General features: G+C 41.1%; 1 protein-coding gene and 1 long non-coding RNA gene across 21 annotated transcripts in view; one reads left to right on the top strand and one right to left on the bottom strand.

Moving 5' to 3' along the window:
- RAD51B (RAD51 paralog B) overlaps positions 1 to 27,299 on the bottom strand; it is a 452,264-nt gene that overhangs the window by 114,476 nt on the left and 310,489 nt on the right. Inside the window, exon 13 of one of the 19 annotated variants that reach the window (XM_085582080.1) lies at positions 351 to 19,754. The exons of the other annotated variants lie outside the window; for them this stretch is intronic. Within the exon in view, the coding sequence (XP_085438206.1) occupies positions 19,735 to 19,754 (20 nt within the window). The 3' untranslated portion in view covers positions 351 to 19,734. Of the gene's footprint in view, positions 1 to 350; positions 19,755 to 27,299 lie in introns of those variants that run through there. 19 annotated transcript variants of the gene reach the window in all.
- The window catches only part of LOC146767336 (uncharacterized), a 130,497-nt gene that overhangs the window by 84,592 nt on the left and 18,606 nt on the right, over positions 1 to 27,299 (top strand). The gene's annotated exons all lie outside the window — the stretch shown is intronic.

The following is a 27,299-nucleotide window of genomic DNA, read 5'->3' on the forward strand; positions in this document are numbered from 1 at the left end:
GTCCAGCACTAACAGGAGGCCTTTTGTTCTATTCGTTTCTAAGTGGACTTTAACCCAGTTACTACAGACTGAGTCACTGTAGAAACAAATAAAATAAAAGCTCTCTGTTTTGTCCCTCTGGACAGGTCAGGGACATGTTAAATTCTGTTCTCCCTTTCCTACTTTTTGGAAGCAGTACCAGACCTGGCACTGCACTGCAATAATAATGAACATTGTTTATGGCTGTTCTTTTTTATATGTCCTGGCAACCCCTACAGAGCTGATATTCCAATAAAGCTAGCATTTCATTAACAAAATAAATGCACAAGGGGCATATCTTTGGGTAGTGAGATGAAATTAAGCAAGAGAAAGGCTGGCTACTAGGAACTGGCAAGATATGAGTAAGTGTGACACATATAGGTACAGATCTGAGCTATTTTGGCACCTTGTCAGATCTCAAATTTTTAGTGACTCACAGCAAATAACTGAATATGACTGCAAGATGCACTCACTCTCAGCCTGGGTTTTAGGCTGAATCTGAGGGTTGAATTTCAGTCATTTGTTACAGCTCTGATTGCTATGACAAGTTATATCCTGTCCCCATACATCAATTTTAGGGTAAATCATCTATTTAGATTCCAACCACCTAAATTAAAACATCTAAAAGAAAAGCATCCTAGGGCTTACTGATCTCTGGAGGCTCTGGAAAAATCTTTGCACAAGAGGATTGCTCCTCCTCTTTTCCCCTTCTCTCATCAGCCCAGCTTTCCCTGAAATCTTTTTAACTCTTTAGTGTCCCCTTATTTATGAACTCTCAGCTCTGGCAAAACACCTGCTTGTTGTGGCTGGCAAGTGCAGAAGCTGCCTATAAGCTTGCTTTTGCCCCTCTTTTGTGCCCTTGCTATAGCTGGTTATGCAGTTGCTTATCTAAAATCACTGTTTTTTTCCAACAGCCTTCTTCCTGCTCCAGTTTGTTTTTAAGGCAGGGAAGTTTTATACTGGCGAGAAGTTAGTAGGAGGAAGAAGTACTAATAGGAAGTACTTAGTAGCAGTAGAAATATATTTTTCAGATGGGCAGTGGGTTGTCATGTAAGGCTAGGACAGAGAGAAACTGCAGCACTTAAGAGAGGATTTTGTACAAGAACATGATCATGCAGTGCTGCATGGAGAACCAAATACAGGTAAAATCAAGACTGTCTGGGCCATGGGTGTGAGTCAGTAGTTTCACATGTGGCTGGTATTGTACTGGGCATGGGAGGACAGGGAGCAGAGGGCCAGAGGACTCTACTGATGCCAGAGCTGGGGTGCAGAGTCAGGACTAAGCTCAGTACTGTGACAGGCCTCCTGCTGCTCCCTTTTCTCTCTTTTATTTCCCAGTAAAACTGTCATCTTACAGTCACAGCACTCTACCTGGCACAAATGGCACTCCTTCCCATACCTGCTCAGACCTTTGTGGAAATACTGCCCTAGGTGCTGAGTTTTGCTGGAGATGTACTTTGGTCATGTCTCCCTTCTTCTGTTTTAATTTATTGTGCCGGTTTTGATGTTCCTCAACTCTGAAACACTCCAGAAATGGTTGGTGAACCTCTTGTGCTGTGCCAGAAGAGAACTTCTTTTAGCTTTTCACTCTTATTAAAAAGGTAAAATGGAAAACAAATGAAAATTGAATTATGAACTGTTATGCTATTGACTTCTTAACACACTACATTCTGTCTGCAGGAACTTAAAAGTCTATACAAGCCACAGCAAGAGCCCAGCAAAGGCTCCATGACTGTGGTGTTACTTACTATCATTATTCTTACTTAACTCATCTTTTGATGTATTTTGCAACAGCCATAAGAGACAAGAATATGGTCCAGGTTTAGCACAATTTGGGAGTATAGGTTGCTGCATTACTCTTTTCTTGTTAAGAGTAACAGCAAGGGAAAAATAGACAGACTCCTCCTTTACTTTTTTTCTTCCTCCTACACTATCAGCGTTTCACTGGGATGGTCCTCTCATCTCTTGGGCCGAAAGAAAAAATGCAAAAGAGATTCCATCCCAACTAGAGATCTGGATGGGTTTCAGAGCTTATCAAGAGCAAGCAAAGTAGCAAAACATTCTGAAGTTCAGTTCACATAGCAGATTCTTTGGAACAGTTTCCAAGCAAATTTATGTTCATTTCTTGGCTGAATACTACTTGAAACAGAACTTAGAATGGCAAACATAGGGAGAAATTTGTGATCAGCAGAAGTGAAACATCTGTTTTATTGGAGACAACTGAACTCCAGATGTTGTCAAAATCACATAATTCTAGAAGTGCCAATCTCTTTGTGGGTTGCTCTGAGAAAGGTCATGTCACTGAACTCTCGGTGACTGAATGGCTTTTGTCCTGGAAAATTCACTCCCAGATGTGCAGTGCATGCTGGAGTTTGATGCAATTTGCTTTGTTAACTTAGGCAGAGGGAAGCAAGATTCACAGGGAGATACCCTACTTTATGAGAGTAAGCTGGCCTCATAGATCCTGCATGACTTGTGCTTGCTTTCATTCCTATTGAAACCTGTTGGACATGCTCACTGCTATAGGATGTTGCCTCAAGCTGTCAGCATGATAATCAAATATCTTTACCTTAGCCTGGTTTGTTCACAGGAATGGCACTCTTGAATATAGGTCCAGGACAGAAATCAGAGTAAATGCTCACACTATGTTCCTCTGGAGGACATCATGCTGAGAGAACTACTGACCTAGGTGTTAAAGCATTATTCCACACAGGCAAATAGCATAGCCAGATGGAAAACAGTTGAATCTCTTTTCAGTACACAGCTCTTCCCCAGTTCTGGGCAGGAACAATGGGGCTCTTCAGTGGTTCTTTTGCCTCTTAAACTTGGAGTCCCTGACACCAATAAAATGCTGACCATCAATGTTAGAAGCACTGTAATGCTCTCATCATGTGTCATCTGTTTCCCTTCTCTGTGTCACACATAGAGTCTGTAGGCCATGTTTGTGCATGTGTCAGAGGGAGGAAAAATAAATGACACATGATCCAGGGGTTACAGTGAAACTGCATCTGCTTCGGGACACAGTGGCGTGGCACAAACAAGTGCAGTGTGTTTGTACGACATGGAGACACACGACTATGCATACCACCAGGCAACTCTGTGAAGATACCAGTGGAACTGATTTTCCTTTGTAAGAGCTGTTCTCCCTGCCACATTTTTATTTTTTGGTCACAACTCTACTATTACTTTTGCAACATGATAAGATTCTCAGTGAAATATCTTTTCTTGACACTATAGATACTAGGAAAGCCTAAGAATTTTCTGATGCAGAGACAAAATGCACAGCAGTGACATGCAACACAATATATATAAATTGATCAGAAAATGTGTTTAGGCAATAGAATAATATAACTTGCATCCATCTGTCATTTAAGAGGGATGCACAAAAGAGTCTGTCACTTAATTCAGTAGGGTGATCAGTGGGTCTGCCTGGGAACCTACTTATTTACAAAAGGACACATTATGGCTTTAGAGTTTGTTGGCGTGAAGTAGGCTTAAATGTGAGTGTGCATATGAATTGTTCTATTTTATAACTTGTAAATTCCGCTTTCTGATGTACTCCACCCTCCAGTGACCTTTTGCTCAGAAATTAACCTAATCCTCACAGAAACTGAGCTTCCCTGATTCAGCACTATCACAACAGCTGTTTTCTACCTATTTGTCCTGAGCACAAAACTTCAGCTATAACTACTGAAGTCAGTTTATGACGAGCTTTACCAGTTGCTTACAGCAGGTTGCACTGCTTACATTTAGTAGGTAGTATGGTCAGGTATGAGGTCTAAAAAGATTTTGCATCAACAAACAAAATAATAAAAAAGTGCAGAAAGCAATTTGAGCAGAAGACTGAATTTCTGCTGAGACCTTTGACAGTAGATTCTTTGGTTTCCAGCTGATGAGACAGACTTTGAGCTCCTTGCTGGCTTTATTCTCACTGATCTGAAGGCATTTGGACAGTGCATTTTAAACCAATTGGTTGTTTTCTCAGAGTCCACACAGAGGTCGGCGGAGAAGGGAGAGTATCTTTCTTGCTAATGTTAGCCAGACAATGGCAGCTTAACTGTAAAGCCCCCTAAAAGAGAATAAGCCTATTGTGTCCCCAGTGTGTTTCCCACATTTCAAAGGCCACTAAGTAGCACCAGCATCTTTGCCTCTGGGTTACTGAGAAGACAGACTCCTATGCTTATTAAATGATGTCTTTCCCTAATGATTTGAAACAAAAAAGGCACACACATAGAAAACCAGAGATGTGCACATTTAAGGCTTCTCCTGCCATAAGGTCAAACACATGAACAGACACAAAAAAGAGTTTGGCCCCAAGATATCAGAGTAGATCCCCTTGCCCATCTCTCCCACACTGGCCCTTACTCTATTTTCTGCTGCGAGAGCCCCCGATTCCTGCACAATTAAGCGCGGCACCAATGGCATTTCTGCTGCTGCTCCTTCCACTTGGCTTCACTGCTGAGAAAGGAGCTTGTTCGGCAGGGAGGCGGGCACTGCTGCCTGAATAGTCTCTGAAGCATTCATTATCTCCTGCCTAATTACATGGCCGGCATAGTGGTGGTGTTGTGGGAACATTGCATCACATTAATCAGCAAGGGGATGTGCCAAGATGAAAGGGTCCCCTTGTGTCTGCTCTCTGCTGTGGAAAATGGGCAGGAGGGTGGGGGAAGGAGTGGGGTATTTATCAAGTGGCAAGTAGGGAAGGCACAGCGGGTGCACCCCATCTTGGCCTGGCCAAGCCGCCATCTTCCCAGGTCAGTGCTTTTGTAGCAAATACACCATTTGTGTTCATGCATGTTGATGGATCAATAGCTCCAGAGGCTAAAATCCTTCACCACAGCACAAGTATGAGCAAGAGCTGTAAAGCAACATTTAGTTACACTAGGAGTGTAACTGGTACTGGGAGCTGGTCCTCCATAGCCTGTCCTGCCCTTAGCCCACTCCGATCAGAAATAGGATCACCTGTTTGAACAGGCTCAGATTCAGCTGTAACCTGGCCACAAGGCTTCACAGAAAGTCACTATCCTTCAAAACACTCTCCAAATGCATTCATCTCCAAAAGTCTCCAAGTCAAATGTTAAATATTAGCTGTGATGGGGCTCCTGAATTAAAGTCAAGCTGGTACACAAAAGCAAAAATCTCATTTCCCAAAGCCTGCTGGTGAGAACCCCAGTTCACCCACATAAGTATAAAATTTAAATGGACTCTTGAAAACTGAGAAGAGATCTCATTTCCTCCTATCTTTGTCCCACTTGCAGGACATTTGAAAGGCTTTATAAGGCATTGCATAGATGCTCCTCTGTGTGTTGGGGCTGGGGGGAGGGTTGAGGCATCCACACTGGTTGTTTGGCACCCTGCAAAATACTGGGTCAGACTAGAATACAAAATGACAGTCCTTGGCTGAGCTGCTTACTGCTCTGAGATGGAATAGCAGCGCTCTAGAGAGAATGAAAAAAGGTGATGGAAAAATGAAGACATTACAAATGCAGTTCTTTGCATTCGTTAACCTTTCCCATTCACTTTTGATTCGATCAGTTCACATCAACCCTCTTTAAAATCCACCAAGGACAGGCAGCAGCTGATGCTCTACTCTCTTCCCATTTGGCTTCCTGCAGGCCTTCTGTCTGTCACAGCTTTTCTGCTCTTGAACTGTGCTTCAGGTTGAATCCAATTGCTTGGAATGGAAATGTCTCGCCACCAAATCCCATTGTTTTTGTAATGTACCTGGCTTATTAATGCAGGCTATTATAGCCACTTTGGAAGCAGATTTACTGAGACTGCCGATAAGTTTATCTGCCACAAAGTAGGTGTGAATGCCAGTTACTCCTGAAGTGATGTTGCCAAGTCCTCTTACTGGTATCCCATGCTGTTTTGCGGACAATTGGGGCAGCCTGCTTATCTGTGTGCCACCTGTTGTGCTGGAGTCACCCTGACCCAGTGCCACCTTTCTATTCAAATACTATTGCCTAGTCAGGTGGTGTTCTTGGGTTTCAGCACACAGGGGACATCGCTTACATAATGCCAGACCCAGACAGGCCTATACTAACAGATTTGACTTCATTGCCCTCTGGTGAGAGGAGTATATACAACAGGGATCTATTTTTTTTTTTTTTTTTTTTTTTTTTTTTTTTTTTTTTTGAGAACAAATGGGGCCTGCCTTGGTTACAAGTGGCAATCAAACTGAGGAAGGGAAAAATTCCTGTTGTCTTGTCATGTATAACATAAACTGAGTTTATGGAGCAGGAGGGAACAATTAATATAGCTCAGCTCCAAGTATCATTTCTCTGTCTTGGGCTTTAATGATTACAGCATTGCTCTGGTTTCCCTCTGCTTCCTGATCTTTGACCACAAGAAAAATTAATATCCACTGTCATACTTTAAATCCAGCATGGGGACTGCATAATCAAGAAACTCACTTAGTCCCAATGCTATAATTCCTGTTTCACTCTGATTTCAGTGCTGGAGATCCACAGTAGCTAAGAGCATCTCAGCACAGTTTTCACATTTGCCAGGTTTGAACAGAATCCTTCCTCTGCCATTTGGACACAACATCCTTTAAACAAATTAAATTAGTGTATATGCATTTTCTAGCTCCTCTCCTCTGTTAAGTCTTTGGTTGACCACCCTGCTTTGAACACAAGACTGGGTACTTAATCTTTGCCTCAAATCACCAGGACAGTTGTGCTCTAGCAATCTCCTTCGCAAAAAAAGACACAGAAATTCCATAAGATGGAAAACATTTTTCCAGGCCCACACTCAATGCAGATTGATAAAAACCATGGGACTGGAATTCCAGTCTCAAGACAAAGCACAGTTTTACCTCCAGTGGTATTAAGGCTACTATCAGAACAACAACTAGCTGTCCCTTTCATCTCACATTTGCCTGACAAAAGTGAGATACTCAACTTTGATCACTGCAATGTATCCTGGGCTAAAACTGGCCAGTTTACATTGGAGGAAAAAAGCTTGAGAGATAACATGGTGAAAAACTCTGGTCTCTAATCCAACAGACCGATAAAAAGACTTCTGTCTTTATCAGGGGAAAGAAATCCTATGACATGATACAAGAGAGATAATGACAGAGAAATGTGTCAGACTTTATAATTACTGTTAATGAGGTTAATCTAAGGGCAACTAATCCTGTGGAAGAGTATGGTGGCTTTATGATCAAGGCCTTTTCTGAAAAACAAGAGTCTTCTGCAGTCCTCAATCCTAATGCCTCTCCCATTCTGGGACAGTCACCGTCCCCAGCACAGAAACGTCTCCTTTTCTCATGGAGCCACCCCAACAGTGTGCAGTTGTCATGTCTACCCACAATGGCAGTGCTTTACTGGCAACTTGCACCCCAAGCAAGCAACAGGTTTGTGTCCTGCTTGCATTAGCTCCTGACTGCATAGGCACAAGCTTGTGTGTGCACTGCAGCTTGATTTGAGATGTGCCTTTTGGCTTGTGTTTTACAACCACTGCCAGTTATTCCAGGACTTGAATCAAACCACTGGGAAGACCAAATGCAGATGCAGCAGACGAAGAGCTCTAGAAAAGGCCTAGAGTGAAAGCCAGTTCAGTTTTCATCTCCTCTTTTTCATGTACCCCACTCACTGCCACATTTATGGTGGCTATGCAGGACATTCCTAACAGTAACTGTCATATCATAAACACTGTGCAAATCACAGTGTTTCTACCAGATTTGGGAATGTAACTTTGAAACTGCTCTTTTTTCTAGAGAGAAAGGTGATAGTACAAAAACAGCCATGGGATTTGCTTGTTTTGACACAAAACTTCATTGCTTCTGAAGAGGAAAATTAACATCACAAACATTCCCCCTTCCAGCAGAGAAAAGGAAACTGGGACAAGTGGCTGCTCCACACAAAGCCGTCCAGCCCTGAAAAGTCTGTCCAAAAGTCTACAGGCTGCTGGGGCACACCTGTAAAGCCCACAACAAATTCCAACACAGTTAAGTTCTGTTTCAGAGTTTCACTCCCAGTCTTCATGTGTCAGCTTTCTTTACAATCCCACAGTACCTCTTTCTCACCTGGAAGTACCATCTTTAGCTGTTTTTTTCCTTGTCTGGGTCTCTTGTTTCCAATGGACTGTTAACTGGGAACTCTTTTCTCCCTTGTATCTATGTTCCTGTTAACCCTGCTTTACAAATTCTATGACAAAAGTAAAATCAAACTTCAACTATATGAAAAAAAGTCTCAAGCAATTTGATGGTAACTGCAGCATTTGTGCCTATCTGTCACTGGTGCCAAAGGTGATTGGAATTTTAGTAATTCAATAGATAGATATGTGAGATTATTTGATTTAGTATTTGGTTGTACTATGTTTCTAAAATACTCTGCAGCTAAAAAAAGTAAAGATCACATGATATGCTTTTTAGGGTAAATGAAACAACTTCTAAAGCAATATGGTCATTGCAGATGTAATTATAGTATTTTTAACACTTTGCTGCAAGTTCCATTTAAAGGAAGATTTTACCCAGCAGTGCTGTGGTGATTTTTAAGTAATTCCCCTCCCTCCACATGCCCACACTAACACCACCAGGGTTTACAAGGAAATCCCAACAGGCAGACTATTATTCAGTGTATTTCTGCATTTCTAAGGCTCATCGACCTTTCTTTTGTCAGATAAAAGCTTCCCATCTCTTTAAGCCCTTCATTCTTGCAATAGTCCCACAGAAAAGTTGACATCCTTGGCAAGGAGAGTGAAAAGCAGACTGTCCCCCTTCCCAATAGGCTAGGCTGAAGTTGTTTTAGCCTGTTTAAATCTCTCCCCTATTTATATGTTAATGCTCTGGTATCAGCAGAAAGTATAAACAGTGTTGTTTACAGCTCCCTATAGTCTGTGAGCACTAAGCTGCCAGGAGAATACTGTGTACTGGGCAAAGAGATATATTTCTTGAAATTAAAATGGCCACTTCTAAGAGCATGAGAAACAAAACTGCAAACATGCAGTGTCAGCCAACTATAAAACATACAAAACAGGACTGGCAAAAAGACATTAGCCAGGCGGTCAGCCATAGGCTCTGGGGAGCTAAGAGATTTCGTATTTAACAGGAAGAGATCTGGGGAGACCTTCAGCACAGAGACCTCTGAGAAAAGAGAACATCAACTTCATTGGCAAAGCAGCTTACATGCTCCATTTGCTATTATTGCAGATTTTTGGTAGTGGATAGTGTTAGCTCAAAGCTTGGCTCAAATGATCCTGGATCCTGAAGTGAATTAAACACTCCTAAGGAAAACAGCATGGTCTAAAGGAGCAGGCACAGCAATTCTTGAGTTTAGATTTTGTCTCTTAAGTTTATGGTGATTCTTCACCAGTACAGCACTAGATCTTAACAGTAACAGCAAAACAATACAGTAACAGTAAGGATGTATAAAAAGATGTTTGTGCAACGTCAAGCTCTCTGAACATTAGGCAACATTAGGGAACAGAGCTTGTGTCTTCTTTACATTAGTCAACAAAATGTGTACAATTGCAATGGCACTCCCTGTTCAAATCCAGGGAAATACTTGCTCCTATTAGTAATGTTTTATCTTCCATTAAAAAAAAATGTTCATGCTTTAAAAAAATCCTTGTTTACCATAATGCCTGCTGTATGCAATTCTCACACAGATGCAGTCACTGAAAAACGATGCCAAACTGGTTGATCTCACCATCCTTACTGTATGATTTTCTACCGGAAGTCAGAAAAAGATGGGGCAATTTAACTCTTATTCTCCTTCTGTATGTGTTTCAGTTTTCAGCGCTCTACTTTCAGGAGGAACAATGCAGGGTACTTCAGTGAGGGCTTTTGTGAGCCCAGGCCACATGGGCCAGCTGGGACACATCCAGTGCGTGCACTGAGAGTACTGCTCTCTGCTCTCTTCAGAGTGGGACTCCAGTGGCTGGACAACTGCTCCTGCTTGTCTCCGTGATCCAAAGCCACATCACATCCACCAGTACCACTGACTCTCTTGCTGGGCAGTCTCAGACAAGGTACCAAGACAGGACTGAGTTTTTTTTAGCCCTCACAGTCCTGCAAAACCAGTGCAGAGGCACCTGGGTAGGACAACATGTAACTGCCTGGCTGTTACTGTATACATATGCTGCAAATAACAGGAAGTCCTCTACTCAGTGACTTTGTATCAGCACCACTAGATTGCTGAAAGGGTAAAACGCCAAGAGGAGGACTTGCAATGGCATTGTGCCTCGTCAGAGCAGCACAGTCACAGAAAGAGTTTGAGGTGGTGAACAATGAGAGTATGACACTGGAAAAGATGTGCTTTTCTTCCAGTGGGAATTCAGTTGTTAAGTACATCAAGAGGATTTATAGCAACTCTTTGCTGTAATAACTAAACATAGGCCTGCATGAAAATCCCACATTTGGCTGTGGCACACTGGCTAAACTACTCTGTCTCCTTCTAGCTGTGTGTTCCCAAAGAAGGAAACAGTTCATTTCTGCTACTACAGTACATCTGAAATTAAGTAGTAGTCTGCCAAATTTTCCAACGCAGAAAATTTCTCTGTCTTCTGAGTTAAAGTAATCTCCATGTGGTCTTGCACACATTACTTACATCATCTTTTAAAGAAACTTAATCTATCCAGTCTTGAGCTTTGAAGTTTTGCAGTACAATGGTAAAGGGTTAAGACTACCCAAACGGCATCAGGTACCCTGCACACATTACACTTGTAGGATTACAAGTGCTTATCAACAGTGCAAATAAACCAGCTCAGTTCTTTTATTCTACTCAAGACTGTCTGAAATATGTTCATTTCTAATAACTGGCAGCTAAACCACTAAACCAGGTAGGGATGATGCTTGTTGGAGCCATTTTGTGCTCCAGCAGCAGTTTCTATATTTCCTTCCATTACTTATTATTAATTACTGTTTGCTAAGTAGCAGCAGTAAGAGACAAATACAGGCAGCTCCATAGCAAAGGGTTAACTTTTAAGTAAAAGGCATATTGATTAAAACCACAGTATGAACTGTGAGAGACATCTTAAACCCAAAGCCACAAGTTAGGATTGTAGTGTTTGTATTTTTGGTATCTGTGTCTGAAAGATGAGGAAAAGGCACAGAAGTGTTTTTAAGAGTAGCTGGGTGTTTTGGTCAAAGAGAAAGCTGACGCATCTAAAACTAGGTAGAGGGAACTGTAGATGTACTACTTAGAGATGGATCTACAGAAATAATAATAAAGAAGAGGCTAGAATGTAATCTTACATAATTCATTGCTGCTTGGACTTGGGCCGGGAGGGAAGAATGGAAAAACAGTCCATAAAGATGCCAATAGTTTCTAAGCAGAAACATCTGTCGAGGTCTTAAAAACGGTCAGGCCTGCAGCAAGCTCAGCAACAGGAAAGTCTGCAGTTGATCACTCCTACCCTCATCATTCCCATGAGCTCCCACCCCTGGGACTGGATCAGAGCTTGGAAGATGGCTGACACCATGAATCAAACACAGCTCCTTTCTTAAAGGGGAAAAGGGGAGGAACAGAGAACCAGGATGGGCATCTGGGGAAAACAAATTATTATTTGAAATGGAGGCATTCAGGAAGAATTACAAAAAAGTAAGGGAACATGCAAAGGGAGACCCAGTGGCTTATCCACCCTGTCCCATGGGGTGCTCATACACTGAATTTCCATTGCTCTGTCCAGTCTAATTTTAAATGTGTCAAGCAAAAGGCCTTGTTTCCCCTGGGAGGCTATTGCAAAATCTCACAAATCATCTTTGCCTTTTACATGACTGCCTCTTCCTTTGCGATAGTTCATTTAACTTTGTTTTCTCTTGATATTCAACAGTGCCCCTAGACATACCAGTTCCAAACAGCAATTTCTTCTTCCTGAAAGTATTTGTCCCCTTTCGCTGTCTTCTCTCAAGAAAGAAGTTATCTTTAAAATATCTCTGGAGACTCTATTTTGTTAATCTCTGCAGGATCTACGTGTGCCAACAGAAAGCGAACATGGTTCTGCTGGATCTTACAAGGATCAATCATTGGGGGCCTCAACAGCTATATTACAGGAGATGTATACATTGGCAAAAGTTCTTATAAAGTAGGGTTTGGAGCATTCTCTTCCCATCTCTAATCATTTCAGGTGGCATTTTGACTAATTGCTCAAGTTAAAGCTTCTTAGAGAATGTGAACATTTATTGACCAAGAAGGCCAAACTTCAGTCAATGACAATAAAGGTTTTAACTACTGGTTCTTAGGTGGAGGTTCCATTTTTGCTGCAAATGCAAAATTCCAGCAGCCTGCCATATCCATGGAGTGGGCAGTAACCCAGCAGGGAATTTCTGAGTTTGCAAGGATTCTGCTTTAGAGTTAGTGGTGGCTCAAATACCATGCAACCTATACTTTGTTTCTCAAAAAAGGTTAGTGTTTGAGTGCTTGGTACTTTGGAAGTATTTACCCTGCACTTTTGAAAATCTAAGCAAAATTATTTTTCCCCATTAAACTGATCACTAACATTTTCCTCGCAATAGTAGTTCTATATAAATTTAGACTGATGGATCAAATATGGCTTATACTGGAACTCTTGCTGTGAAATTACTCATGCAGTCCTCAACCAGCACCTCCATAACAATAACAGAAGTAAGCAGAGTAGTGGTTTAAGTGTTCAGATTGTCAAAAACAAACTCTGCATTCTCAGTATTCATCAGTTTTAATATTTTGACCTGCTCTAGACATGCACTCCAAAATGCCACAGTGTGATTTGCTTCCTGGTGCAAAAGTTCCCAAGTTCTCACCACTGAACATCAAAGAAAACTTGCTGCTCAAGAAATCTCTTCCAGCTAACCTGGAACAGCTCTGAACAAGAAACTATGGCACTATCTAAAGCTCCAAGGATCGATTTACCAGTCAGTAAGATATTCTCCACCTTCATACTTCCTTTCTAATTATGCCCATAGACATTGTATCAGGGGAGGACTTTGTGATAGTGAACTTGTTCATGTTTCTAGTTGTGAAGTCAGATGGATAACTTAGTGTTTATGGTGGGACAAATAACATTACTCGAAGCAGTGGTATAACAGTTTTTCATGTCATGCAGCTCAAAATTACTGATCAAAAGGCCTTATCAGTAGCTCAGCTTTCCTTTCAGGTGTGGAGCAAAGTTGTCACACTGCATGTGAGGCACTGGATGACTTCAAAGACTGAGAAATAAAAAGGCTTAGAAAGTGTCTTGCATCCCGCTATTGCTCCTGCAGATTTCTAACCAGTCTCAACCAGCTGTCTACATCCAGTCTGGTCTCATGAAGCCCCAGTTCCCTGCAGGTCCTCTGGCAGCACACAAGAAGGGAATGATGTCCAACAATGAAGGAGTAAAGGGAACTTTTAACTCAATGTTAAGCCTCTTAAAAAATGAGCTGAGGTTCCTCTGAGATTTTATTAAATCTGCCAGCCTGTGAAATACTGCCCATTGGATCAAAGACACAATGCACCCTTTCTTAGCTTGTGTTGAGCTCTTCATGGATCTCCAAAGGGCAGTAGGGCTGTAATGTCTCGCTAGGTCAGTCATTAAATACAAGGAACTGAAAAATTCACCAGAGACCAAGAGTCAGGATGGGACTCTGCCATCCCTTCAGGAGCACAACATCTGACCCTTTTAATTCATCTTTCCTCCCTTCTCCCTCAGTACACTGGGAACTACTCACTGTTGCTCATGTATAAAACCCTGACACAACAACTACTAAAAAGGGCAGCTCCATGCTGGCATTGATCCTGCCTTCATCTCACTGCATTCTTTGTCTAAGAGAACAGAGGCAGGATTAGAAGGTGGTTTAGAGTGCAACCAGGCAGTAAGATTAATAACTGCTCTTAGTTTCATTCATGATCAATTGACTGTATGTGAATCTGCAGAGGACCTTCTCCAAACAATCAGTAGGGATGGTAGTGGCAGTCACAGAACCAGAAATCTAAAGCAAATTTCAGTGACATAGCATTTCTTTAGTGAAATATTATGTTTTGCTGTCTCTCGATCAGCAAATACTGCTCTGCTTGTGTAAGTCTGCTAGTACTCACCCCCAAATCTATTATGCATACTGTCTTACTCCCTAGAAAGTCCACTGACTCCAAGGCACACAGGCAAGTTTTCTGTGAGGGAAAGTTTGCTATCAGGAGTGCTTTCAGCCACACATTTGAAATGTGTCAGCTATTCTTTAAACACATCAAAACACCTTGAAGCCTAAAGGATAAAATGTTTGACCTGATTTATCCCAGCTTGATCTCCCACAAGTAATGCAGATAAATCATCCTTTTTCTTGAAGGGGTTAGCACTTTCTTTATGAATTCTTGCATATGTGAATACAAGATATAGCATGCACATTGGTCAGAGAGGTGACCATCAAATGTGTTCCCTAATGACCAGCGTGCTGGTAAGACCTGACTGGTCAAAATTCACAGCTGCTAGTGTAAAAGCAAAAATTGCAGTCACGTGTGAATGAAAGGTGGCCATCTTTTACATTTATTATTCAATTCTGTTAACATTACAAAGCAAAGTATTTTTGTAGCACTTTATTCAACTTGCTAAGACATGCAGTTTATGGAGTGACTCCAGATAATGTGTGCATACAAGGCTTTGGGACACCACTCCAGTGGGAGCAAAGCCCTGTCATTTTGATTTCAGAGAATAGAACATATGATATTTTTTTTTTTCAGAGATGCCCCTATTTTCAATCTGCACATCACTTTTTAATCTAGAAAATATCAAAGTAGAGAGGACCAAGCTACACAAGGAATGCCTATATCCACAACTGAAATGGAGCTGGGGGCAGCAGCTAACCACATGGACAGCACTATACAATAGCTTAGGAAAAACATTACAAATAAATTTGCCTATACCTTGCAGGCATGTCTGTACAGACCTGGAATGCCTGGAGGCAGGTTTCAAAAATGTGGTAGTGTCTAGGCATTTTGCTTGGCCTGACAAAGGAAAGGAAGGAGAGCACATGGTAGTTTTGCCCTTACTATACTTCCTAACATGTTCTATATATCCTGCTGGGCCAAAATTCTTACTTCAAATAATGGGGTGTTACCTGAATAGTCATCCCATAGTATGCACACAGCAGCTGCTGTATTCCCAAGCATTTAGAAATTTGCCATCTTTATTTAATTGAAACAGTGAGAGAATTTAAGGAAGCCAAAATTAATTCCCCTAACTGATAACTGAAAGACTAACTTCTGGAGGGAATGCCTTGAGATTTTTAGAGACCACATATGATTAGGACAGTGGCTTAATTTATCAGCTATCCACATTGTACTGACTAAAACATGGTTGGTGGTAGAAAAAAAGAAAATTAAAAGGAAAGAACCTATAGGCTGCTGCCATCTGAAATGTAGTATAAAGAGGTCACTGCAGCAGATCCATAAAATCTGTCTGCCCAAGGAATTTCTTATTGATTAACACTTCATAATGGCATCAGTGAGAAAGAGTCCAGGCAAAACAAAGCTGCTCTAGCAAATAAACACTGGCTTTGAAGGAAGACTTCACATCCAACATGATGTACTGCAGCAGGGAATGGATGAAATCTCAAAATGGGCAGTGCAGTGAGGCTCTGCTTCTGCAGGTTCCCCTGCCCAATCTACAGGCCCAAGATAGCTCAGTAACTTTGAAATGTTGCTTTTTCATGACAGAACTATATTATTCCATTGGATAATTTAGAATTAAATCTTGTTAAATGACATCTCTTTGGCAGTTTTACCCTAGAACTGAGTATAGAAATATCCTTTTTTGCTTATATGAAGGGACTCTGCCTTAGGAATGATACACACAAGCCACAGCAGTAAGGAGAACGTGGAGCAAGTAGTAAACCTTAGTCTTCAATGCTGTCAGACCAACATTAAACTCACTTAAAAAAACATTTGGGAGAGACAGATGCTAAGATATCTAAGAATGCTGATACTTCTGAGAAGGGGAGCAAGACATGGCTCATTTGTAAAAATAGCAGAAACCCTGTCTGTAACTTCAGCAATGTTCAATTTCTGTATTTAAAAGAGTCCTCTGAGGCTGCAGCTTTCACACACATACCCCGGCTTTCACAGGGAGCATGGGAAAATAAGCTCATTGTGTCAGAAGGCCTTGAAAGGGAAAGGAGGCTTACAGCAGGATGGGAGGAGGGGAAGAGCCAGAGCACAGCTTGAAAACGCATGGAGAGAAATCGAAAACAAACATGTACCTACCCCCAACATGCACACGGATGCACATGCAAGCCCTAAACTCTGCCTGAACTCTGAAATTGGAGACCGAGCTGCTTTGGAAGCCACTGCTAACTTTTCTTCTCTCCCTTTTTTTTTTGCTTGCTTCATTTTTGGGTTTGGTTTGGGGGTGGGGTTTTGTTTTTTTACCTTTCTAAGGAGGAAAGAAAAATGAGCAAACCTCTGTGTGTCTGTGTGTGTACTGGGTAGCTCAGGAAGAGCAAGTTGTCAAAAGCCTCTATCTTTCTTGCCCCTGGTGAGGATTTTATAAATATTTGGGAGGTTGCATGGGGCAGGGTGGGGGGATAGCTGTGGGGAGTGGAGGCTGCAGGAGGGAAGCTAGATAACTTTTGGGCCCACATGGCACAGAAGTTTTGAAAGCCTGCTTTTCATTAGCATTGCCTAGCAACCAACTCATCTACTGCAAATCTCATCACGCCCCTGCAAAGCATCCACGGCATGCTAATCTTTTCATTTAATAGAAAAGCTGCTGTAATCTTTCTTCCTTTTCCTTTCTAAAATGCAGAAAATAATAAAAATAATAACAATAATGATAAAAAAAAAAATCTGTCCCTGCTCCTCCTGCTGCCCTGCACACTGCCCCCCCAATCCCCCGACTCTTGTTGATCCAACACTTTGCTGAGTTCCCATGGATGACCTACATGTGTGTGTTCTGGCTGATAAGTCCCAGCTGCAAAGGCAAGCTTGGGTCAGTTTTTGCTTTCTGTGTTGTGTGTGCTGGAAAGGGAGAGCAGTGAGGGGGAGGATGTTTCTGGCTGGGATCTGAGAGAGGAAGGAGGCAGGCAAGGCTACAGCACTCAGAGTCCAAATGGGTCCAAATGACTTAAATGAAATCTCTGGCTTCAGATACTGTAACTGAAGCCTCCCCAGCAGACAGGGAAGAACTGGTTTGCTCTAGTGTGTGCGTGCCCAAACCCAAGTTCTCCCCATATCCGCAGGAGAAGAGCGAGTCTTGCTTCGTTGCTGATGAATTCCATGTCCAGCCAGCTGCAAACAAGCCGTGCTCTGGAATCTCCCTGGGCTTTGCCTGTCCTTTCACTCTGAAAATATTGCGCCTAAGGGTAGGGGAAGTGGTTAGGACAAAATAAGACTTGACCTGAGCATCTGCCCAGAAGTGAAACCAAACATCTGTCTCCCTAAATTTTTGGCTTTTCACAAAGCTCAGATAATTTCTCTTGCCACCTGCCCGTCTTCAAGCATGTCTGCGCTTTATGGTTCCACACAGAAACACTAATCTATCATGAAACAGGTCATGCATGCAGCTTCTGAGCTGGTGAGAAGCAGGAACCTGAAAATCTACAGACAAGCACATTCTCAAATATCGAGCCCCATTTTTACAGACACATAAGCAAGATGTGTGCCACATTTCTCTTTGCTCTTTCCTCAGTCTCCTTCCCCTCTTTCTAGTCTTTCTATTTCCTCTACCTTATTTGTACTTTTAAGTGCTCCTGATGAAGTCTTGTCCTCCCCACTCAAAGAATAGTCAGCTCCTCCAGAGTGCCATGGCCTGGGGACATTTCCCATTCTGCTTAACAATCTGTCCTCTTTCCTGGTCCTCTAACCTGTGAACCTTGAACATAATACACCTCATTTCTACCCACATGTGATGATTGAGAGCAGAATCCTTTACAAAGATGTTTCCTCTTCTCCTCTACAGCATACTGCTGGAAGCATTCCCACTAGAGAGGTGCTATAGAGATGACTGCAAAAGCAAGTTAAGTCACTGTGGCCAATAATGTTATCATACCTAAGGAAATGACCACTGTGCAATGGATCAGGTAGAGATAAGATACTATAAATTTCCTAGGAAATCCATGCTAAAACTATAGCAATATGAGGCCTGGAAAGCAGTAAATCTTATGTAAAGTTGAAAAGGATACCACGATTGTGGAAGATATTTCAAAATCACACTGCTTTGCATTTTTAAGCAATACATGGTGAACAATAATTTTCAGGCCTGCTCTTGCAAAGTCCTAAAGGATAGATAGGCCCAGGAACAAAACTCTCTCTCTGAGAGAGTGGCTGTAAGGCCAGTGATCAGACACCAAAAAGTTCAACCAATCTCAGCCTCAACCTCTGGCAACGATTTCAAAGGGTTTCATGAAGCAGAGTGCCCACAAGCCGATGAAATGAGACCACTCATGAGCCATTTACTGCATTTGACTGGGAAGAATTGCCAGCTTTTGAAAAACACATCCACCTCCTCTCTCCTATCTTATAAACAACTCCAGTGCTACCAGCTTCAGCAGTCTGTGCTGCAAGCACTTCCAAAGTCATCAATCAGGTTAAAACCCTTTCCCCTATGCACACACTGGGCTTGAAACCATTATGGGCTGGCTCTGATCCCACAGCCAGCTGGAGACAGAGGTGCTTCAAATGCATTCGACAGGAAAGGAAATAAAACCCCCACCTTTGCTGGCTTTTAATTAAAAAAAATCTCAAGCCTCATTGGTTCTCAGGAAAATATAGAGTTGGCTCATGTTTAAAGTGATAGTATGGAAATAAAATTAGCATTTTAACAAATTCCATTCCCTGTGTTAGCAAGACCTTTAACAAAAAGGCTTTTCACCACAAAAATAAGACTTTTTGGTCACTGAAAGGCAGGTACTTTGGACTCAAAAGAAGACTACTAAAAGAAGCTACGAATTGCCTCCTCTTTGGGATTTATACCTATCTTTTCGCAGATCTGCATTTCATTGAAATCAATTCTAGGCCATTCCAGGGACAGTGAGCTCTGTTAGGCTGGATAAGAAGTAACAGATAGCAAAGCAATAGCACCAGAAGGCAAAAGGAAGCAAGTGAGGAACTGAATGCCACTTACCCACATGGCAGATCATTTGCTGTGAACTACCACCACTGTTGTGATGGAAAAGGATAGATTCTTGTGAGTGGAAAATGAACTGGAAAGAAGATTCCTTGGTTTGGGTGCAAAGGGTGATTATAATAATTTCTCTGTAGTGTCCCAGAGACAAGTCTTAGGCCTCTCTTGTCCTTGGTGAACTTATATACACATTTCAAATACCCCAGCCTAACTAGCATTCTCATTATCAGAATGAGCTGAGAAGCCAAAAATTGAATGAACATCCTTCAGGTCCCCAGATGATGATGAGGGACTTAAAGGTTAGGTTTTTTGATCAACCTAAAGGTAAGGAAACATAATTTCAAGCTCCTCAACTTGCTAACACTGAATTCAAGTCTATGGATCTATGGTCCTCACAGATCTCACTGCTGGAGAAAAAAAATCCTTAATCAAACAGCAGCAGCAAGTTATCTGGAAGACTCAGGGCTAAGCAAACAGTAGATAAGCATCAACCATTTTATTTAATTTATTTATTTTTTTAATTCTAGCAAGTTGTAACAGCTTCTTTCTAAGATATACTCTTGTTTTAGAGCAGTCATGTTCTTACAGCATTCATAAAATGACAGCTCCCAATGAACAGTGCATAGAAGACTTACAGTATTGCACAAGGCTGAGACATGCTGGCTTTCATGGTGTTCTGCAGTTCAAAGTGAGGAAAGTTTGTCACTTTGGCAGAATATTAGCTGAGGGAAAGAAAAATGTGTGAAGGCAGTTAAATAAGGTTACACAGGTGCTGCTACTTCAGACTGTGGAAAAAAATAAATTATAAAGCATGTGAAAGAAAATAATCTCTCTAACATTTGGGTCTTCGTACTGCAGGGTTAAAACCACAAGTCTGCTTTAGGAGCGCTGCCCTCCTTTAACTTGCCAAACATCACACTGACATTCTTTAGTGACTTGTGGTTTGAAGAGATGGCCATATGCAAAACTGATGTCTACACACTTCTTAGAACTAGAAATTGAGGATGTTCTGTTATACTTCAAGATGTATCTCAAATCAAGCCAAAGACAATTTTACATGCTAATACAACTCCATCTCAGGATAAATGTTATAGTCTCTTAAGAGAATTTTAACATTTAGGCCACTCCTTACCCCTCAAAAATCAAGAGAGAGTTTTCAGTTTTGGGGAGGAAATGAGTAGGGCTTAAATGCTGTCAGTATCAAAACAGAGCATTTTCAGAACAGCCAGAGTTTTGAAGCAAGTTCTGTGATTGCTAGAAATAGGTCAAACTCAAATTATATTCACAAGCACTCCAAAAGTTTAAAGAAACTTGGGGAAAGAAAGTAAAAAAGATGTCCTTACCATGAACTCATTTGTGCTGAAGAAATAGATAAAATTTTACCAAAGAGATCGTTAAAAGTTAAGTTGATATTTAGATAGAATTCTTGCCTTGTAGTTCAGCAAAAGTCCCCCTTGCTCTTGAACAGAACTACTGAACTGCTTTCTTCAGAGGATTCATAAATGAGATGCCCTTAATGTTTTCATAGAATATACACCAGTGTTTGGACTTTTTGCTATACATGGAATTTTGCCCCAAAATTGATTGAGTTTCAGTTGTATTAGACATCAAATCCTAAGGTGAAAATACCAGGTTTTCATTTAGTGTTGTTAAACACTAAATAATTAAAAATGTCAAATTGCATTCCAGTCAAGAAAAATGTTAGTATTTCTAGGGTTTGGGTAGCTTTAGATCTATAGGGTGTATACTGGGTGATCTAAGGTGTATACTATTAACTGCATGCACAAATAGGAAGCACACTCTTCTTTCTAAAGGTAAGAGGGAAATGAAGCAAGTATCTTGTTAGCCAATTGCTGTGCAACAGTGAAATACAGCAAGATTCAAAAACCTCAGCATCTAAGGTCTGGAGAGTTCCTTTCAGCTATACCTTCCTACATGGATCTCCTCTTATGCCACACCAATTTTAAACCTCATTGTGGCTGTTACTTCCACAGACTTCTGCTTCAGCAGGTTCCCAGCTCATCACTGCTGTGATTCTACTGCTCACTGCTTTCCATTCTGGTTGCTTCAAGATGCCCAGATGTGTACTGTGACACTGGGGACACATCCTAATTTCCTGTGCCCTAATACTGCCTTACAGTGACTCACCAGTTCTTAAAGGTTAGAAATAGGAATTTAAAAAGAAAATTGATTCAACCTTGTGCTGGATCATACCTAGAATATGACTATTTGGGGTAGCTTTTCATGTGAAAATAAAACCCTTTTCATTTTTTCCTCCTAATATCCCATTCATCCATCAATAATATGCAATTCATGGCCAAAAATGGAGGCCATAGAGCTTCCCAGAAAAAAAGAATAGCTTTCAATAACTTGTAAAACAACCACTTTCTTCATAACTCAATACAAACTTTTAGAAAAAGCTTTCTATCAAAACCATTCAGAAACAAGTCCCTTATATTAGCCTTTTTGGCTCAAATGTTATGGTAAATTATAATTAGATAAAACCAGGATTTTATAATGGAAGGTCTAAGACAACTGCAACAATCACGGGGTGACTGGCTCTGCCTGTCCATCAGCAATAAGGTGACAGCAATTCCAAATGTCTACATGACCAAACACATTCAAAAATGACCTTAAATTCCTTAACAGATAACTTAGGACACATTGATACACCCAGATGCTTCCTGCTCCCCAGATAACAGGGGCAATTCCATGCCTATCTCTGCAGTAGTTTTGTACTTAATCTGTGTACTTCCTTTGGAGGTCACTGCCTGGGCTTTCATGTGTTTGCACCTTCGTTGCAGATGCTTTCTGGTATTGCAGGTATAGTGGTGCATGCTTCTGTGCTCACAAACAGAGCATCCATTAACTCCTTATCACCCACCCTTGCCAGAAGATTACTCAATAGATATATAGTGAAATAGAAAACATAGTGAAAAGAAACCAGGATTGCATGATCAAAGTTTTTTATTCTGTTCTTCCTGCAAATTAGTGTTGCTCAAAAATAAAAAGGCCAAAGAATGTTGGGATCTAACTACAAAACACACGTGAGGGATGAGCAGCACCACAAGCTTCTCCACTGTCTGATGCTGCATGGTCACTGAGACAGAGGAAGACCAAGGGCAGGAACGATGTATTGCTTCTGACCATTTATCTCTGCTGATATCAGTGACAAAGGTCTCAGGTGGTTTCCCCTGGTTAACCTCACGTTGGACCACTGACCCTTAATCAGAAAGACAAAAGATGAGAAGAAGGAGTATTGGTCTAGGTCCCATATGGGACATGTATGCTGCTCTGCAGTCCTGTATGCCAACATGGTGATCAATTGCTGTTGCTGAGAGGGTAAAGAAACAGACTACAGCAATGAGAATTCTATCTCCTGCTCTTGCTAGAGACTTCTTCTGAAAGGCCAATGCATTCAAACTGTTAGTTTACTGTTAGTGACTGTTAGTGACAAAGTAGGCCAAATCTTATAGAGCAAAATATCTGACACGAGTCTGGAGACTTACTGTCCTACTGAAACAAAACTTTTCATGATGTTAAAGAGCCTATTCAGCAATTAACTTAGGATTCTCTTTTCAGTGCTTTTAAGAATACATATTAGTACATTTTTATAGAAGGTCCTGGCTGCATGAAGAATTGCATTTGTAAGTCAGCTGTGAAACACAGTCCACCAAATTCAGAAACTGTCTTGGAATCAGCACCAGCCAGTGTTGTCCTATGTAATAGGAAAGCTTAGAGGAACAGATGAATGATTATCTAAAGTTGCCGTTCCATGGCACCTTCAACCAGTCTCAGCTGAGTGGCCTAAAAAAATCCCTCAGATTGTTTTTCAGCCAGTTTAAGCCAGTTCATGCAACTATTCAGGTCAGGAAAGTGCCAGAAAGAGAGGGAGCTGAATGAGTAGGAACATAGCAGAGTGAGTAGTTTAAACTGATACAGAACTAAACCATGGAACTCTCATCCGATTTTCAGTCGCTGCTGAATGTAGCACATGAGCTCCTACATGTTCTCCTTCTGCTAAAGCACTTTTCAGATATTTATAAAAGACCTTCCCTGATTATCACAGAGGTAACTGGACCCTGCAGAACTTTCACTGAAGGCAGTGGAAAGAAAACAGACTGCTTTCAGTCAACAATGGCAAAACAAGTGAGGAGTGAAACTGAAAAGCAGCTGTGCAAAGATATTATACAATTAGAATTACAGACAGTAAAAAAACCCTGAAGAGACATGGCAAGTGAGGCGCCTTTGGATTTTGAACTGAAACCTGCTCTCTTGACTATTCTGCACTAACTGGTATATGGGAACGATTTACAGTAGACAAATCTCCTGATGTCTGACAGCTTGAATCCAGCGGGTAGCAGTGGCACAATAATGGACAGAAGTTGATGCTCCTTGACTTGTAAATTAAATCAGCTGGGAAGTTTTTAGTAAAGGATAAAGTGTGCATAAGCTGGTAGAAGGGACCCTATCTTGTATGGAAATTAGCTGATGGAGAGATGCTCACTCTGCGCCCAGCTGTCGGTAGTTTGAGAGACTGCTGCCCTCCAGCTGCCTCTATCTGCTGCCCCACTCAGGGCTGCTGTCTCCACAGCAGAGCCACTGGTGTGACTGCTTCCAGGCAGGATTTGTCACATCAATGAGTGGTTTGAGCTAAGGCACCTTTACCCTACACCCCAAAACACACTGGGGAGTGTACACACAAACCCTGTCCGTGGCTGAGCAGTTGCCAGTGGCCAACAGAGGACTGTGGTAAGTAACTGATCTCAGCAACGCCTTCCAGCTGCGTCCGGAGGAAGGGGGTTGTCCATGCGTTTTGACTTCACTCTTGTTTACATAGGGAAATTACACTGCTTAAAGTAAATGCACAGTTTATATCCAATTTACCTAAACTATTGCAAACCCTTGTGTAAGCACTTAGTGAAATGCAGCTTAAACAGAGGAGGAACATGGGTGTAGCACAAGTTCCAGTAAATCTATTAAACTTATTTAAATTAAACCAGTGTGAATTCTATGTATTAACAAATCTTTTGCAACTCCATTAGGGTAAATTCTCCTATTATGTCTATATCCATGCAGGAGTAAATATATAAGCAAGTAGGACTAAATCGCTTTAGAATTTGGCTCTGCACTAAGTCCAGACCAAGCTTTACATTGTAACCAATCCCAAGCACAAAATCACAACAAACCTTGTATTCCTTTACTATCACTCTCAGGGCCAACACATTAACTGGAAATCCTCGGAATATGAAGATTTCCATCCTCATGATGCCTGTACCTGTGTTCCTCAGGCTTTGTAAAGAAATGAGAAAGAGCCATGGTCTCCCAGTACATCAAAGACGAGAGGCCTTGTAAATCTTAATATCCTGCCTGCTCCAAAGAATGGAGCAGAGCTGGGTTTGGTTATGGGGGAGGAGAAAGGAAGTGCTCATAGGCCTGAATGCAACTACCACATACAGTAGGTCTAATTCTTGTCCTATCAGCCTTGACGCAATGTGTCCTTTTCCTTCAGCTATTTTAGATAAACAGGAAAGGAAAAGAAAAAAAAATCAGTGCTGGAAAAAATACAAGTCAGTTTGGAAAGAAAACATTATTGTCAACTGTTCTAATGGCCATTTCAAACAATAGTGAGTACAGTATGTCATATGAAAAACAGGGCTATTGCTATGATAGTCAATTATACCAGAAACAGAAAAATAGACTTAAAAAAAAAAAAAAAAGTGGTACTACAGTAAGAATAGCTAGTGATTTGGATCATTAAGCATTTCAGCTTAGGAGTAACAAGGCTCAAAAGTGGGAATATTCTTACACCCATTTTTCTGACAGGGAAGACTCTTTACAGATAGTTAAAGTGGTTTGTTGTGGTTTGCAAACAATCCCTGAGCATACCTAGGCTACTGCCTAGCAAAACGATGAATAGTACTACTACCTTCCTCTAACCATTAAACTGCTCCAAGAAGTATTCTTTCTTTAACGCCTTAGTACACAAAAACAGGTGAAAACTGGTTACACAGTAGTAATCTGGTTTGGCACTCAATACTACTTCCAGAAGCCAAGTCAACTTTCTGGTATTACTGCGGGACCATTAATACCTCTGAAAGGGCTCAGTCTAGAACTGAAGACTAGAAAACATACTTGCACGATGATTTTTGTACCTCTGGTGCAGAAATCCCTAAGGAAAATAGACATAGGTTATGACACCAGATCCTCCCACTTGATAAATTTGGTATTTATAAATTTTATTTATAAAGACACTGGACCTACTAAGCAAAATCATTACAGATGGACATAGCTTCATGTCAGTGTAAACTCAGTGAGTCAAAAAAAATTAATTCAATCTGTTTAGTATGTTTTCAGCGGGTTTTTATCACTTGTACCATGGACATGAGGGAAACTGATGAAACACATTCATTTGTTTAGTTAATTATCAGATCTGTTTTACACTATGCACTATGATGCACTGCACCATTACAGTGCATGGGAATCTGGAAATATGGAAACTGGTTACCTTCAAACATTTTGCAAATGCTAACTAATTATTCCATGCATTTTCACAAAGCAGTTCAATATTGCTAACTATCAGTTGGAAGTGTTCACCAGTGTTAGCCATTTTCCCTCAACAAACCCAGACCTGAGCAAACATTAGAACCAAGCTCCTGGTTTCCAACACCTTCTACCCACTAGACTGTGCTGGTTACTCACATGCTGAAGGAGTTGGCTGGGAGTAAGAATTGATGACTATTTTTATCTCAGTTACCCATCAAAAACCCTTTTATTCAGTGAATGGGCTATATGGCATGGACTTCTATTGCAGTTCTTAGAGAATGTCTGTTCATAACACAAAAAACACCCTTGTTAAAATTGCCCTTAAAGAGTCTCTAGAAGTGTTATGGATGGACTGGCTAATGCTGACAATACTCTTCTTTGACCCCATTCTAGTTCTTCAGTGGAAGGGACTGTAACACATGATTAAAGCTAAGAGAATAAAGATGCTCTGAATGACATTTCTGGAGGATGCAGAGTTGCTGATGCAGGGTATGCCCTGGTCAGGTGGCATGGTCCCAGCTCTCCACTCATTCAGTTCCTGCACTCCCTGTGATGCTGTACATGACTCAGTCATGCTCTGCCACTGCCTGGGGGTGTTTAGTTTGTCCATCTGTTCAAAAATCAGGAGCTGATCAACACTTTCACCTTTCTCACGCTCTACTATAATACAACTTTGTCTGGAATTCCTGACTTTCCCCATATAGCAGGGCATGATAGTTAACTTTTTCTACATTCTGCCTCCTATTGACATTTTCTCTTGTACTTCTTGATCTGCTTCTTCTTTCTTTTCTTTCTTTCCTTAAACCCAGTTGACTGCCTTTTTAGGCTGTACCCTTTGACTGTAGGAGTAGTGAACTGCATTCCTAAGAAGCAGCCTCAAGCCCTAAAATGCAGGTCAAATTAGTTCTTCTGTGAAACAAGTATTCTCTTTTTAAAATATTTTAAAAGAACAAAAGAACAAAACACTAGAAAGGTTTATAACTCCTAACAGAAACCATCTGCTTGCACATAAAGCTGAGAATGTACTGGTATTTTCAATTGAGGCTCAGGAGAGCTGGGAAAAAGAACACTGGTCTGTAGGCTGTTACTCAGACTTATCTTTCTGTTAATGAAACAGCATTTGCAAGACAAGTGTTACCATATTCTTTAAAAAACCAAACAAAAAACACTTTCAGAAAATCCCAGCATACTCTTTTATGAAACTGAACATTTCCCTGTCACACTCCAGAGAAAAAGGACATGCTGCAACTCCACACAAAATACTGCATGCCATTATAAATCAGAGGGAAGATAAATGAATAGCTTAATTTGTAGTTGTTCTTTTTAATGAATTTTTTAACTGAAGTTATTATTAAAATATTCAACACGGATGTTCTACAAAACAACAACCCAACACAACTCAAGCCTGTGAATTTTGACCATTATGGGAATTTTTGCTTCTCTCCTCTTGAAAATAACATGACCCATGGCCTATTTTTCAAGCCAGATTTCAATCCTCTCTAGCCAGCTGTCAGGAAACCACAGAAGGTGCTTGGAAGAGCACAAGAAATGGCTGGTTCTAATCTGAAGGGAAAAAAAAGTTGAGGAACAAGGGAGCTACTTGTGGCAGAATGTTATTTTTTCTTCAGCCTCTGCCTACATATTTTCCCAACATGTGTACTCTGTTACCCCATCACTTCCATCTTTTCCTTGGGTAAATATTTCTGCTTTGGAATAAAAAA

This window comes from Lonchura striata, chromosome 5 (genome assembly GCF_050655825.1).
Source record: "Lonchura striata isolate lonStrDom1 chromosome 5, ASM5065582v1, whole genome shotgun sequence".
NCBI lineage: Eukaryota > Metazoa > Chordata > Aves > Passeriformes > Estrildidae > Lonchura > Lonchura striata.